General features: G+C 35.0%; 2 protein-coding genes across 2 annotated transcripts; both read left to right on the forward strand.

Moving 5' to 3' along the window:
- Window positions 1-995: 995 nt before the first annotated feature.
- On the forward strand, window positions 996-2276 carry LOC121753802 (small ubiquitin-related modifier 2-like). Its single transcript, XM_042149061.1, has 3 exons — window positions 996-1148; window positions 1750-1899; window positions 2084-2276. The coding sequence occupies exons 1-3, from the start codon at window positions 1068-1070 to the stop codon at window positions 2147-2149; spliced, it is 297 nt and encodes a 98-aa protein (XP_042004995.1). The 5' UTR covers window positions 996-1067; the 3' UTR covers window positions 2150-2276.
- A 6039-nt stretch (window positions 2277-8315) lies between these two features.
- On the forward strand, window positions 8316-12182 carry LOC121754066 (endoglucanase 11-like). Its single transcript, XM_042149402.1, has 5 exons — window positions 8316-8619; window positions 8693-8905; window positions 9345-9545; window positions 10156-10410; window positions 11389-12182. The coding sequence occupies exons 1-5, from the start codon at window positions 8425-8427 to the stop codon at window positions 12034-12036; spliced, it is 1512 nt and encodes a 503-aa protein (XP_042005336.1). The 5' UTR covers window positions 8316-8424; the 3' UTR covers window positions 12037-12182.
- The last annotated feature ends 337 nt before the right edge of the window (window positions 12183-12519 follow it).

Genomic DNA, 12519 nt, shown 5'->3' on the forward strand with positions numbered 1-12519 from the left:
CTTAATTTTAGCTTATCTTATTCACACTCTTAATTTTAGCTTATCTTATTCGGGAAATGAAAAAATTGTTGTCGATCTTGAGTAGCTTTTCTAAATAGTAGGCTTAGCTAGGAAGCTTTAACATAGATTAATAAGTTTTCATATGTCCGAAAATATTAGTTTTTAGTTTTAATTCGAACAAAATAATTTAAAAGCATTTATGTAAATTCAATTTGATTGAGTATATTAAGTTTGAAAAGTTTTAATATTTCTAAAATACCAATGGATTTGGGCTTTAAGTGAATGAATAACTTGGGCCTTAAAATTCTAAACTGCTCAATTATCCAGTCCATTTTCTTCAGAAATATCTCGTCAGTCCTCATTGTGAACAGAACAACTCGAAACCCATTCAATCAACTCCAAGTGCAACTACTAAATAATTTTCCACATTTTAATAAAAAATAATTGATTGTACTAATTTTTATATGTGTTTTAGTTTATATTATTATTATTATTATTATTTAATAATAATAATAATATTATTATTATTATAATTATTATATTATACTTAATTGAATTCAAAATTTATATGATAAGAATTATTCAAAAGTTAAAGAAGTGAATGATATGATGGACATTAATTCGCTGTATAGAATTAGATATTCCATAATTAGCACTTAGCAGTTAGAACTTTTGCAATTTTTTAGTCTGTGTGTTCGAGATAATGTGAATTAAAAATGAATCAAACGGATTTTATATAAAATAATTATACTACTAATAAATATGCTTTTTTTAGGATCAGGGTTTATGCTGATTGGATTATAGCCAAATTGGAAGAAGATTTTTAATTTATTAACGTATTTTATATTAGTAGTTATTTTACTTATTTTAATAGGTAGATGTTAAGAATAGCTAAAAAAAATATTGTTCAAAATTAATTAAAAATAAATTAATGACAATTGACAGAAATAATTTAGTCGCATATGTTTTTATGGGGTAAATTCGCAATACGAATCGGGTCGGGTGAAATCACAAGTTAAAAGGGAAAGTAGAGAGCGAAACGGCGGCGTCTGAATCTGATACTGACAATGTCGACTCCCGGTCAAGAGGAAGACAAGAAGCCTGGTGGTGATCAAGCCGGACACATCAACCTCAAAGTCAAAGGCCAGGTTCATCTCTTCTATCTATTTTCCATTATAACTTTATGATTTGATTTTGATTCTTCTTATTATAGTTTTGATTTCGTTGTTTGCTCTAGGGTTTTGAATTTCACTCTACTTTGATATTTTTTACCTTTTTTGTGTGAATCTTTTCTTTCTGGCTGCTTGTTTACCGATTCATAACTATGATCCATGGTGATTGGGCGAAATTGCGTTGATGAAGGTTTAGATATTCCTTTTTATGTTTTAAGGTAAAAAGGGAAAGAATTTTCTGAAAGCATATATCAAACACAAATGGCTAACTTGAGAAGATAAGTGTTTTTTTTTCACCTTTTTTATACTGGAATTTTGTTTCTCTCTCGCTTATGTAGGTGTTGTTTTACATCATAGGATTTGATTGTGGGTAGTGGGTGAAATTTTCTATCGGAAGGATAGATCTGAAACTAATGATCTCTATAGGTTGTGGCAGTAATTGTTTTGAGGTTTTAAATCTTCTGTGTTGGATTATGGTACACATGTGTAAAATATTTGGCCAATATGTGTTTTTGTTGGACTCATTCCTTTTTCGAAGCATGTTACTGTTATAACTTTGCTAATTCGGCTTGTGTAGGATGGGAATGAGGTATTTTTCAGAATCAAACGAAGCACGCAGCTGAAGAAGCTTATGAATGCTTATTGTGACCGGCAATCAGTGGAGTTTAGCTCCATTGCCTTTCTGTTTGATGGGCGTCGCCTCCGGGCCGAGCAGACTCCGGATGAGGTCTTATTTTCTTGATTCAGATCTCCTTTTCTGTCCAAACTAACACGTGTATTGTTAATTTGGCCAATTTGTGTTTTTGTTGGACTCATTCCTTTTTCGAAGCATGTTACTGTTATAACTTTCCTTTTTCGAAGTTTTCTTGTTTTCTTTGGAGTCTTGACTTTTAGTTCTTGTGCCTTTGCAGCTGGAGATGGAGGATGGTGATGAGATAGATGCTATGTTACACCAGACTGGAGGTGCATTTGCTTAGATGAGTATGGTGCTTGGATATGTAATATGAATTAACCCTAGTTACTGAATCACTTGAGACTTTATCAGGACGTATATGTTTACATTTTCTGTTATATAACTTGATAGATTGAGTATGCTTTATGCTATCTGTTTCCCCTCGTTTAATCTCTCTATAGCTTTCGATGATAAGAAATATTGAGTTACTATCTGGTTGATGGGAGTCTGGCCAACAGTAAGCATTCCTTTGGTAGTTAGATATACATTATTCAAAGATTTGTAGGAGTATGTAATTTGTGTCTGGAAAAGAGGTAAAAGAATTAGATGGGTAGTGGACTAGTGGCTCTATTGTAGCTTTGAAAAGCAGCAACTTTTCGAATGTTTCCCTAATCAGATCCTGGTTAGTCCTTCTTTGGTAGACAACTATGGGCCCATTCGGATAGATAGATTTGAGCCCAAAGATGATTAAGCCCATGTTTGGATGGATTGTCCCGCGACTCTCAGTCTCCGTCTCCCCCTCTGAAAGGCCGTGATTAACATTTCTTCCTTTTCTAGCTTTTGCTTTTTTTTTTTCAAAATCAATTTATGCTATTACCCAATTTTGCAAGAAGTATCATTTGGGTATTTCAACAATGTGAAGAGATGAGAAGAAAACCAAATTCCAAAATTGGTAATTTTAATGTCCTCATATCCATCAGTTGTGTTGATTGAAAGGAGAGGATGAATTAACTTTTCATGGGTAGGAATTTGGGTTAATGTTCTAATTTGTTGATCGCTATTGTTTTGTAGAATTTAGGGTTTTAGTTGGTCGGAAAGTAGCATGATTTCGTTTTGCAAATATTAATCTGTGGTTAATCTTCTGTAAAATCAGCTATAAATTTTTTTATTATTTCAAAATTGTCCCAAAATTGATGTATGAGATAAAGTCACATTGTTTCAGATATAACATTGTAGTTTTAATCAACACTTCAAAAAAATGAAGTCATTTTCCGAAACAAATCGTTTTATTATCCAATCATGTTAATTTGTAATGTTATTGTCAATTTTTCACTGTTGTGGGACAATAAAAAAAAGTTGAAATTTTTTATATTCAAGCTTCGAAAGTCATAGACCAAGGTCAACGAAAGTTACAATTTAAATGATGATCATCCTTATTTTTATATATATAGAGGTGTGATCCGTGTCTAACTTTCTTAATTTGCTAACTCTGTTAATTCATCAATACAGTGTATTAAAAATATCAACACGATAATATTGAAATGCTAACATAAACTTAATTGATATTTTAATACACTGTGTTGACATTGATAATTTAATGCATCTGAGCTTGGTTTTTTTATTGATCAAAATGACGTGTACCAAAACACTCATTTTAACCTTGTTTTCTGTTTTATTAAAAACCACACGTTTACTCTCGTTGCAAGGTTTCCACCTGGAAAAAAAAATTGGTGCTTGTATATTTGGCCTAGAAAGGAGTAATAGTTATATTATCTGCAATTTTGCATTCATTGTGTTCAATCTTTTGGATGATGTTACCTAGTTAATATATTAGTAGTATTATGTTTTTATTTTTTAATGTAATATAATTTCTCCAAATTCAGTGTTATATAAAATAGATAAAAATAAACTAATAGTAGAAAGGATGGTTGCATCTTGTTTGTTGAATTCAATGTAACACGTATTATGCCAATCATAGAAAAGGTTGCCAAATGTATCTTGTAGTAGTTTATATATCTTCATAATAAAAATGAACTAAGTATCGTGAAAGATTGTAATGTACATATTGATGACGAAGGACATTGGAACATTATAACACTGAAAGATTGTAGTGTGAAGCCTAAAGTCTCATAACATTCTTGTTGATTACTAAAAAACGAGATGTCAGAAATTATTATTTTTAAACTAATTATATAACATTGAGTATGTATCATTAATTTTAGCCAGACTCAATCCTGGTAATTTGATTAATAAACAATTAGTTTTGACTTGAGGTGAATTGTTATTGTATTAAAACATGTCTTAATTAATGTCAAGTTGATTATTTTCACTTGAGGTCTTTAAAACTACTCCCTCCGTTCTATAGTAATGGGGACGTTTCTTTTCAGCATGAAGATTAAGAAAAATTGTGTTAGGCGAGTTAAGTAAAGGGAGAATAAAGTGGAAAATGAAAAAGGTAGAGAAATGAAGAGAGAAAAAAGTAAGAGAGAGTAAAGTAGGTGTGGAAAAATATGTTGACTTTTACTAAAAAGGGAAATGACTATATTACTATAGAACGTACTAAAAAAGCAAAATGACTATATATTACTATATCATGTAGGGAGTATGATTTTATACTTCAATTCTAGCCAGTTTGAACCTATTTCTAATACAATAAATAACCATCTTGAACTAGAAAAGTCTTAACAAATTAAATTAGTTAAATTAAACTAAATGTGATTAATTAATTAACGAATATTGGATATCTTAAACATAAAGAAATACTCCTTCTTCGTCCCAACTTAATTGTCACTCTTTTCCATTTTGGTCCGTCCCAACTTAATTGTCACACTTTATTTTTATCATAAATAGTAAGTAGGTCTCACATTCCACTAACTCACTCTACTCATATTTTATCATAAAACTAATATAAAAAATGGGTCACACGTTTCACTAACTTTTCTAATCAACTTTTCTTTTTTATATTTCTTAATACCTTATACCCGTGCCCTTTCCAAGAGTGACAATTAAGTTGGGACGGATGGAGGGAGTAATTAATAAAAATGTAGTGATTCACATTGTGCAATGGTAATGTAACTTTGGTTTCAACCGGTAAGATTGAACCATCTATGCAAAGAAATTCTGTAGGCCCAAACATCAATTCCAATCCAAGCACAATTCATTCATTCTATTTTCCTTCTCTAAGGGAGGTCTAAATATAGGTTAATTAAGTGCAATTCTTCAATTTATTTGCATAGTTGGGCGTTGGGTTGCCCAATCTTTGCCAATTTACTGCCAATTTATGGGTTAATTGGCAACCCAAAGGTTAGATCATTTTTTAACCTTGTGTTTTTTTTTTGGTTTTATCAAAAAAAAAAAAAACAACCCAAACATTTACTAAAACTAAATCAAGTGGTTGTACGTCATATGACTCATATCACATGATTGACTGTCTTTATTTGCTGAACTTAAAAAACTGAAGAAGCACATCTAATTGACATGAACATACATTTATGGTCCTAAATTTTTAGTCCACGACATATTTCTTCTCAATGGAATATTCAACAGAATATAGTGGGAGGATATGGTTTAAATGGATTATTTTGATTATTATGTTGATGAATAATTCAAAATTATGAATTGAAAAACAGGAAGAATCCCAGAAAAAACGAGACCTAATAATTTTTCATAAAGTAAAGGTTAAAACCAAGGAAATTATAAATAGATTAGACTATTAAAATAATGATATCGTATAGTATGTAACTCAAATCCTCCTTCCCTGACCCTATTTCCAATTTAAGAGATAACTATGAATTTTTGAATCCAAAACTGAATAAGATTGCGGTGAGCAGTGCTTGAAATATTGGGTTGGTGTTTTGTTGATGGCCATATAAGTGGTTTGAGAATTGATTTTGAACATTAGTTTGTGTGAGCTTGTCTTTATCAAGTTTGAGCATTGGTCTATAAATCTATATGTGTCAAAAGCAAATTATAGTACATTATTTTAGTTTATTATTTTGTTCTCTTTGTAAATACTACTACTACTACTACTCCAGTAGTATGTTTTAAGATGAGTGGAAATGTCATGTGTTTCCTATTTTTCTTGTTCGATTAAGAGAGACAAGTGAAGGATAAAGTGTAATGTTGCTTTCAATTTATACAGAGATTTGAATTGGATTATTCGATTTTAGCCGGTATATTTGGTTCCAAGCTACTGCTCGATTTTTTTCGAGCTTAAAATTTTGGACTCTAATTGTTGATCTTTGGTTTTCAAGCTAACCTGTTAGGCCGACAAAAAATATCAAATCATTCTTATTTTATTCAATCATCTATTTTACTCTTCTTTTTATCTTTTTTACTTTATTCATCTCTTACTTTTCAACATAATTTATTTATCTAAAAGTTTTGACTCAACTTAATTGTGACGGAATGAGTAGATCTTTCTAGCCACAAGCTGCAAACAACAATTAAAAGTCAAATGAAAAATGCTTGGAGAAGTAAATCTCTTACTATGAATTTTATAGAGTATTTCAATCATATACAGTTTTTGTTTCGTTGGGATTCGATCATATGCATTTTTCTGTTTGTTGGGATGATCTTGTTATATGGGGGAGTAAGAAACGAAAGGTGATAGGCTGATAGCTATTTCTAGTGTAGTTTTCCAACGAATTCCCCAACCGATTTAGGAAGTCATGCAAGTTGTTTTTGGCATCAAAATAACTGTTAACACTTCATAAAATTCAACCCAACATGATTAAATAGTAAAAGATTTCGATTAGGACAGACATTTCATACATGTGAAGATCAATATAGGAATTGTGGAATTTACATATGTGAGATCAGAATACCGATGAGTTGATATTCTAACTAAGGTGGCGATTTCAAGAAATTTTGCAAAAGTACTACTAGTCGAAATCATGTTACTTAACTTTAGAGGAAGTGTGATATACTACTCCACATTTAACTGAATCACCTCAATGAGAGATAAATAAAATGAAATCAAAACGTACTAGAAATATTTGATTGATTACAATATTAAAGCTCTTCTTGATTGAATGCAAATAAGTCTAGCCTATACAAGGCATATGAAATTGTTTCAGGATAAATACACAATCAATTATCAACCAAATCAAATTCACACTGAGTTTCCAGTTTTCTTGTTATTTTGATTAATCTTATTCTTCTTTTCGTTGGATCGGAGGCTCGTGGAACACAACCTTTTCTTATCTATTTCACCATCTTTTGGGCAATATATTCTGTTCACCAGGTTTTCTCCTCAATTTGCAAATTTTGTTTGTTGGCATATTAATTCAGCTCAAGCCACTTTATGAACATAATACATATTTCAGTAACAATATAATTGTAAACTAACCATACAAAAACCAAACAATCAACATTGGCTTTTACATGTCAAAGAGAAGTTCCATTTGATCATCCAACTATTAAAATCCAATTTTGACATTGGTGTTTAGTACTTTAATAAATTAGAAAATTCAACAACATTCTAAAAAGTGACGTGATTAGAGCATCAGCAGTGGCGCGGAATTCCCGGCGGAATTCTCAAAAACACCTCATGCCACGTCATACAGACTTCCCACTGCACTGCCACGTCATAAGGACCTCCCACTACACAGTGGCGGATATCCCCAAGGACTTCCCGCAATTAAATGCAAAAAACGGAATTCCGCGCGGACGTCCGTGGGAGTCAACGCAATGGTGGACGTCCGCACGCCCGTCGCGACGGAATTCCGCGTAACGCTGCAGAACTGCGGTATCCTCGGCGGAATTCCGTATCCGTGCATACCATGTACAATGGCGGACGTCCGCCGCGGAATTCCGGCACGCCGGTCGGAATTCCGTCGGGACGGGTGCCATTGCTGATTCTATTAAACCGTGAAGTTAAGAAATCTTCCAGCCTTGAATTCTTACCTCCATTTTGATTTCGTATCCCCTACTAAAATAGGTCTGACTATAATCATGATCATATTTTGAGTACTTGTCATAGTAATAATTAAGTAATTCTATTAAATTTTATTATAAACCCAGTAACTTCATGTGCGAGTACAGTATTCTGGGTAACTTGATGTGCAGTAATTAGTATCATCTGCTATATAGTCTTTTCTCTTTTTTCCTCACAAGGGAACAAAAAGGGCATGTAATCAATTGGAATCTACACATCTCTGCCATTTCAAATGTATAAATGATGAGGCATCTTCACATTCAATATTTTGAAAGAATTTGAAATTTTCCCCTTTCACATAGCAACTGTTTCATTCACTCTACACACGCACATGTAATTAAACATTCACAACACATAATATATGGTCAATGTTTTACACTCGCTCAAGTCACCTATATATCTAGTGGACCCTCCCACTAATTAATTTTACTGTATAAGCCAACCTAAATTTAGTTTTATTGTTAACTCATAAAGTAAATACAAAAAAGAAATACTAATGTCATGCAAGATTTGCGATGCTATAAAAAGAGGGAAGCTATCACGCTATAGTGAGAGGAAAAAGGAAGAAATAAAAGGTAAAGAAAGAAAGTGATTGGCTCAGGAAGTAGAGGAGAGCTTCCTCCCCCATTCAAGTTCAGCAAATGGGGTTCAAATTATGGCTCCAAATTCTTCTCCTCTTCCCCACTCTCTCCCTCTCCTACCAATTCTTCGACTACGCCGACGCCCTCACCAAGAGCCTCCTCTACTTCGAGGCGCAGCGCTCCGGCCGCCTCCCCTACAACCAGAGAGTCACCTGGCGCCACCACTCCGGCCTCACCGACGGCCTCGAACAAGGGGTGGGACCCACTTCCTCTTCCTCATTCTATTTATTTATATGCTTCATTAATAAATAAATACTTTTTTACATAGGTGGATTTGGTGGGAGGCTACTACGACGCGGGCGACAATGTCAAATTCGGCCTCCCGATGGCCTTCACCGTCACAATGCTGTCGTGGGGCGTCATCCAATTCCGTGACGAGATCGCCGCCGCAGGCGAGCTACGCCACGCGCTTGAAGCCATCAAATGGGGGACTGACTACTTCATTAAAGCACACACTCATCCCCATGTTTTGTGGGCTCAGGTAAATTTCTGAAGATCTCAGTTTGGAGTCCATCGTTTTACTGTTTCTAAATTAGTATAGTACTTAAAATTATAAAGGAATGAAATCAACATTTTAGCACGATTTTTCACGAGGATTAAAGGAAAAGTAGTGGGCTTTAAATCCCACAATCACGCCGGAAATAGAAGTGCTTGGAAAATCTCTCGTTGAAAATTTGAATTTCATCAGCAGTAACAAACGGCCGGCCCCTTAATTTTGTGCGTGGGGTCCGGAATTTAAAATTTTGTTTTCTAGTTAGTCTACACCGAGTCGTAATAACTAGTGTCGGTTTCAGACAACAGAAAATGTCGTGTCAAAATAAAGCACGCAATTATCTCGTGATTATGGGAGCATTTCATTTGATTGTGACCAATTTAATTAACCATTAATTGTAATTAATTCCGTTAATCGTGTCGGTCAGGTGGGCGACGGCGACACCGACCACCTGTGCTGGCAGAGGCCGGAGGACATGACGACCTCCCGCCGCGCCTACAAGGTGGACGAGGAGAATCCTGGCTCCGAGGTGGCGGCCGAGACGGCCGCTGCCATGGCCGCGGCTTCGATAGTGTTTAGGAGGACAAACCCACACTACTCCCACCTTCTGCTGGACCATGCACAACAGGTAAGTTGGTTAATGAGTTTGTTATGTTAGGTTATTTTTTGTTGTCTAATTATTATTAATATATAATTAAAGAATGCATATTTAAAAACAAGTAATTAACACAATGACGTGGATGAATTTCCTTATGACAAATTTCCCTAAACACAAGTAGTTGCAAGGCAGTTTGCTTCCTTAAAATAAGTAGGTAGTCCAACATTTTCGCCACAATTAATAGGGATCGTGATTTGTTAAGTGTCACTTGCACAACAGTTATAACTACTAAAGTTGTAGAGATTTTTTTTCCCTTCAAACAAGACAATAAATCAAGGTTCGAATCATCTCAGATATGCGTACATATAATTCGTTTAAATTATAACGAAATATCATTTTACTACAAAACAACCTCGTGGCAGAAAGTGTGTAATGGTCTTTGATGTTATTAGCATATGATGATGTTAAAATGGAGAATATAGTATAATATCATTAAACCTAGTGATGGGAGTTGAATAAAGTATAGTAGTAGCTATTATGAAATTTCTTTTGTTCAACATTTCGAATATGAAATGTAGAAAATACTTTAGGTTTTGTCTTTTGTCCCTGAGTAGAGTATTTGAATGATGTGTTTATGTAGTTGTTTGAGTTTGCGGATAAGTATAGAGGTAAATACGATGAGAGCATCGGAGGAGCGAAGGGATACTATACGTCGGTGAGTGGATATAAGGATGAGTTATTGTGGGCAGCTATGTGGCTATACAAAGCCACCGACAATCTCCACTTCTTCAATTATACCATTCATAATGCCATTTCTTTTGGTGGGATCACTTGGCCCATCACTGAATTCAGCTGGGATGTTAAGTATGCTGCTCTCCAACTCCTCGCCTCTATGGTAATTTACTTATTCATCTCTCTCTCATTTGATCCATACTTAGGGGCACTTTAAGAGGGAAAATATGTCAGGCAAAATGGACTTTTGGGTTTGGGTAAAATTTGTGGTGTGAGTTTTATATTAGTGTCGGTCGTGATTTAGCACACATATAATGGGACAAATTAAGGAAAGGGTGCCTCTACACTGGAACAATAGGGTTGGTGCTTGAATCTTTAGACCATTATTTTTCAAATTCATAATCACATAAACCAAACATTTGTTCCCCTTTTGTATATCTAAACCCCGCCATCTTAAAAGGCGCAAAGCATTAGCACTTACAAATGATGCACTTCTTGACTCTAATTTAACTAATTTACTTTATCTTAGGATCAACCAACTCTACAATGTAAAGGTCCTTCTTGATGGCGTCATCACTAAGCTTTGTCTCTTTAATAGAATCCAGCAAAACTAAAGATATTTTCTTTAGTTACTTGTTTAAAAAGACGAGGAAAATGAAATGTTAATCTCAAGATTCTCAACATGGGATTCTCTTCCTCTCACCCATTTAGTGGTCTGTACATATTATCACGTAGTGTGTTCAACTAATCATAACGGTAAAAAAGAAAGGAAGAGATTTATGCAATTATGATTGGTTAGACACGCCACGTGACAATATGTCTGGACCACTGAATTTTTATTCACCACATACCAGAGTCACATATAATATTGTGAGGGAAATTGTTGTAGTTCGTTTTTTTTAAGTTTTGAATACACACTCCTAAATCCTAATTCAATATTGGTCCTCTTATATTCAAGACTTCTAACTCAAGTGGTGTTTGCTTTGATGGATTATAAGTACGGAGTCTTATGAATGTTTTGATTGTATAATTTGGACTCAATTTAGTGTTTAACTTTCATTCTATAACAAGAATAACCTTAGTAGTTTCGAATCAATTTAATCTCGAGTAATGAAAGGAGCCTATGTATATCGTGTTGCAGTTGCCAAGAGAGGGAAAAACAGAACAAGAGAAGCACATCCTAGAAGAATACACCACCAAAGCAGAGCACTACATCTGTGCCAATCTAAACCTAAACAACGGACCCGCTAACGTACAGCGCACCCCAGGGGGTCTCCTCTACACCCGCCAATGGAACAACATGCAGTACGTCTCCAACGCCGTCTTCCTACTAACCGTCTACACCGACCACCTCCGCTCCACCAATCAAAACCTCTCCTGCCCCAGAAATCCCTCGGTGGGCCCCGACGAGATCCTCTCATTGGTCCAATCACAGGTGGCCTACATCCTGGGCTCCAATCCCATGGGCCTCAGCTACCTGGTCGGGTACGGGCGGGACTACCCCAAGCGGGTGCACCACCGCTGCGCGTCCATGGAGTCCTACAGGGACACCAAGACGTTCGTGGGGTGCACCCAGGGGTACGACCACTGGTACGGCCGCAGGAGCCCCAACCCGAACGTGGTCGTCGGGGCAGTGGTGGGTGGGCCCGGCAGCAACGACGAGTTTTCGGATCGGAGGGGGAATTTTATGCAAACTGAGGCTTGCACTTACAACACTGCCCCTCTGGTTGGAGTGTTTGCGAGATTGAATTCAATGGTCAATACTACAACATTGGTTTCTTCGGTGTAAATTGGATGTTTGTATAGGAATTTTGGACGGATTTTTTTTATATAGCCTAGCCATTTAGGCTAATTATTAGTATATCTAAATACCAAATATATTATTCTCTCTGTTAAAGTTACATATGACATATATTGATAATAGTTTTTTTGAGAGATGTGTTGTGTTAGTGTTACTACAAGTTTTTTCTTTCTTTTTTTTAAGAATTGGAATGTATGAAAAATAGCATTGGATTTGTGGGTTATCTGTAAATTTTGGTGTGTTACAGCTGAAGTGAAGAAGGAATAGCCATGTTCTGTTTTTAGTTCGATCGGTATCAAATTCGTTGTGCCTATTACATTGATTCAATGTCTTACAGTGGGTTACTATTATCTCATTTCCTGAATGTATCTGAGCTATGAAAGAGAGATCGATCAAATCCTAATTAGATTCCATTCTAAAATCAATCAGTTTCAAAATAGAATCTCACTGAATGCAATCAAATCCTAATTA

Source organism: Salvia splendens, chromosome 11 (genome assembly GCF_004379255.2).
Source record: "Salvia splendens isolate huo1 chromosome 11, SspV2, whole genome shotgun sequence".
NCBI lineage: Eukaryota > Viridiplantae > Streptophyta > Magnoliopsida > Lamiales > Lamiaceae > Salvia > Salvia splendens.

Excerpts from the sequence above, each read along its gene's own strand:
- LOC121753802 (XM_042149061.1), top strand. The coding sequence starts at position 1,068 with ATGTCGACTCCCGGTCAAGAGGAAGACAAGAAGCCTGGTGGTGATCAA. Across the intron at positions 1,149-1,749 it reads ACCTCAAAGTCAAAGGCCAG|GATGGGAATGAGGTATTTTT; the intron begins GTTCATCTCTTC and ends CGGCTTGTGTAG. Across the intron at positions 1,900-2,083 it reads CCGAGCAGACTCCGGATGAG|CTGGAGATGGAGGATGGTGA; the intron begins GTCTTATTTTCT and ends GTGCCTTTGCAG.
- LOC121754066 (XM_042149402.1), top strand. The coding sequence starts at position 8,425 with ATGGGGTTCAAATTATGGCTCCAAATTCTTCTCCTCTTCCCCACTCTC. Across the intron at positions 9,546-10,155 it reads TGCTGGACCATGCACAACAG|TTGTTTGAGTTTGCGGATAA; the intron begins GTAAGTTGGTTA and ends GTGTTTATGTAG. Across the intron at positions 10,411-11,388 it reads TCCAACTCCTCGCCTCTATG|TTGCCAAGAGAGGGAAAAAC; the intron begins GTAATTTACTTA and ends ATCGTGTTGCAG.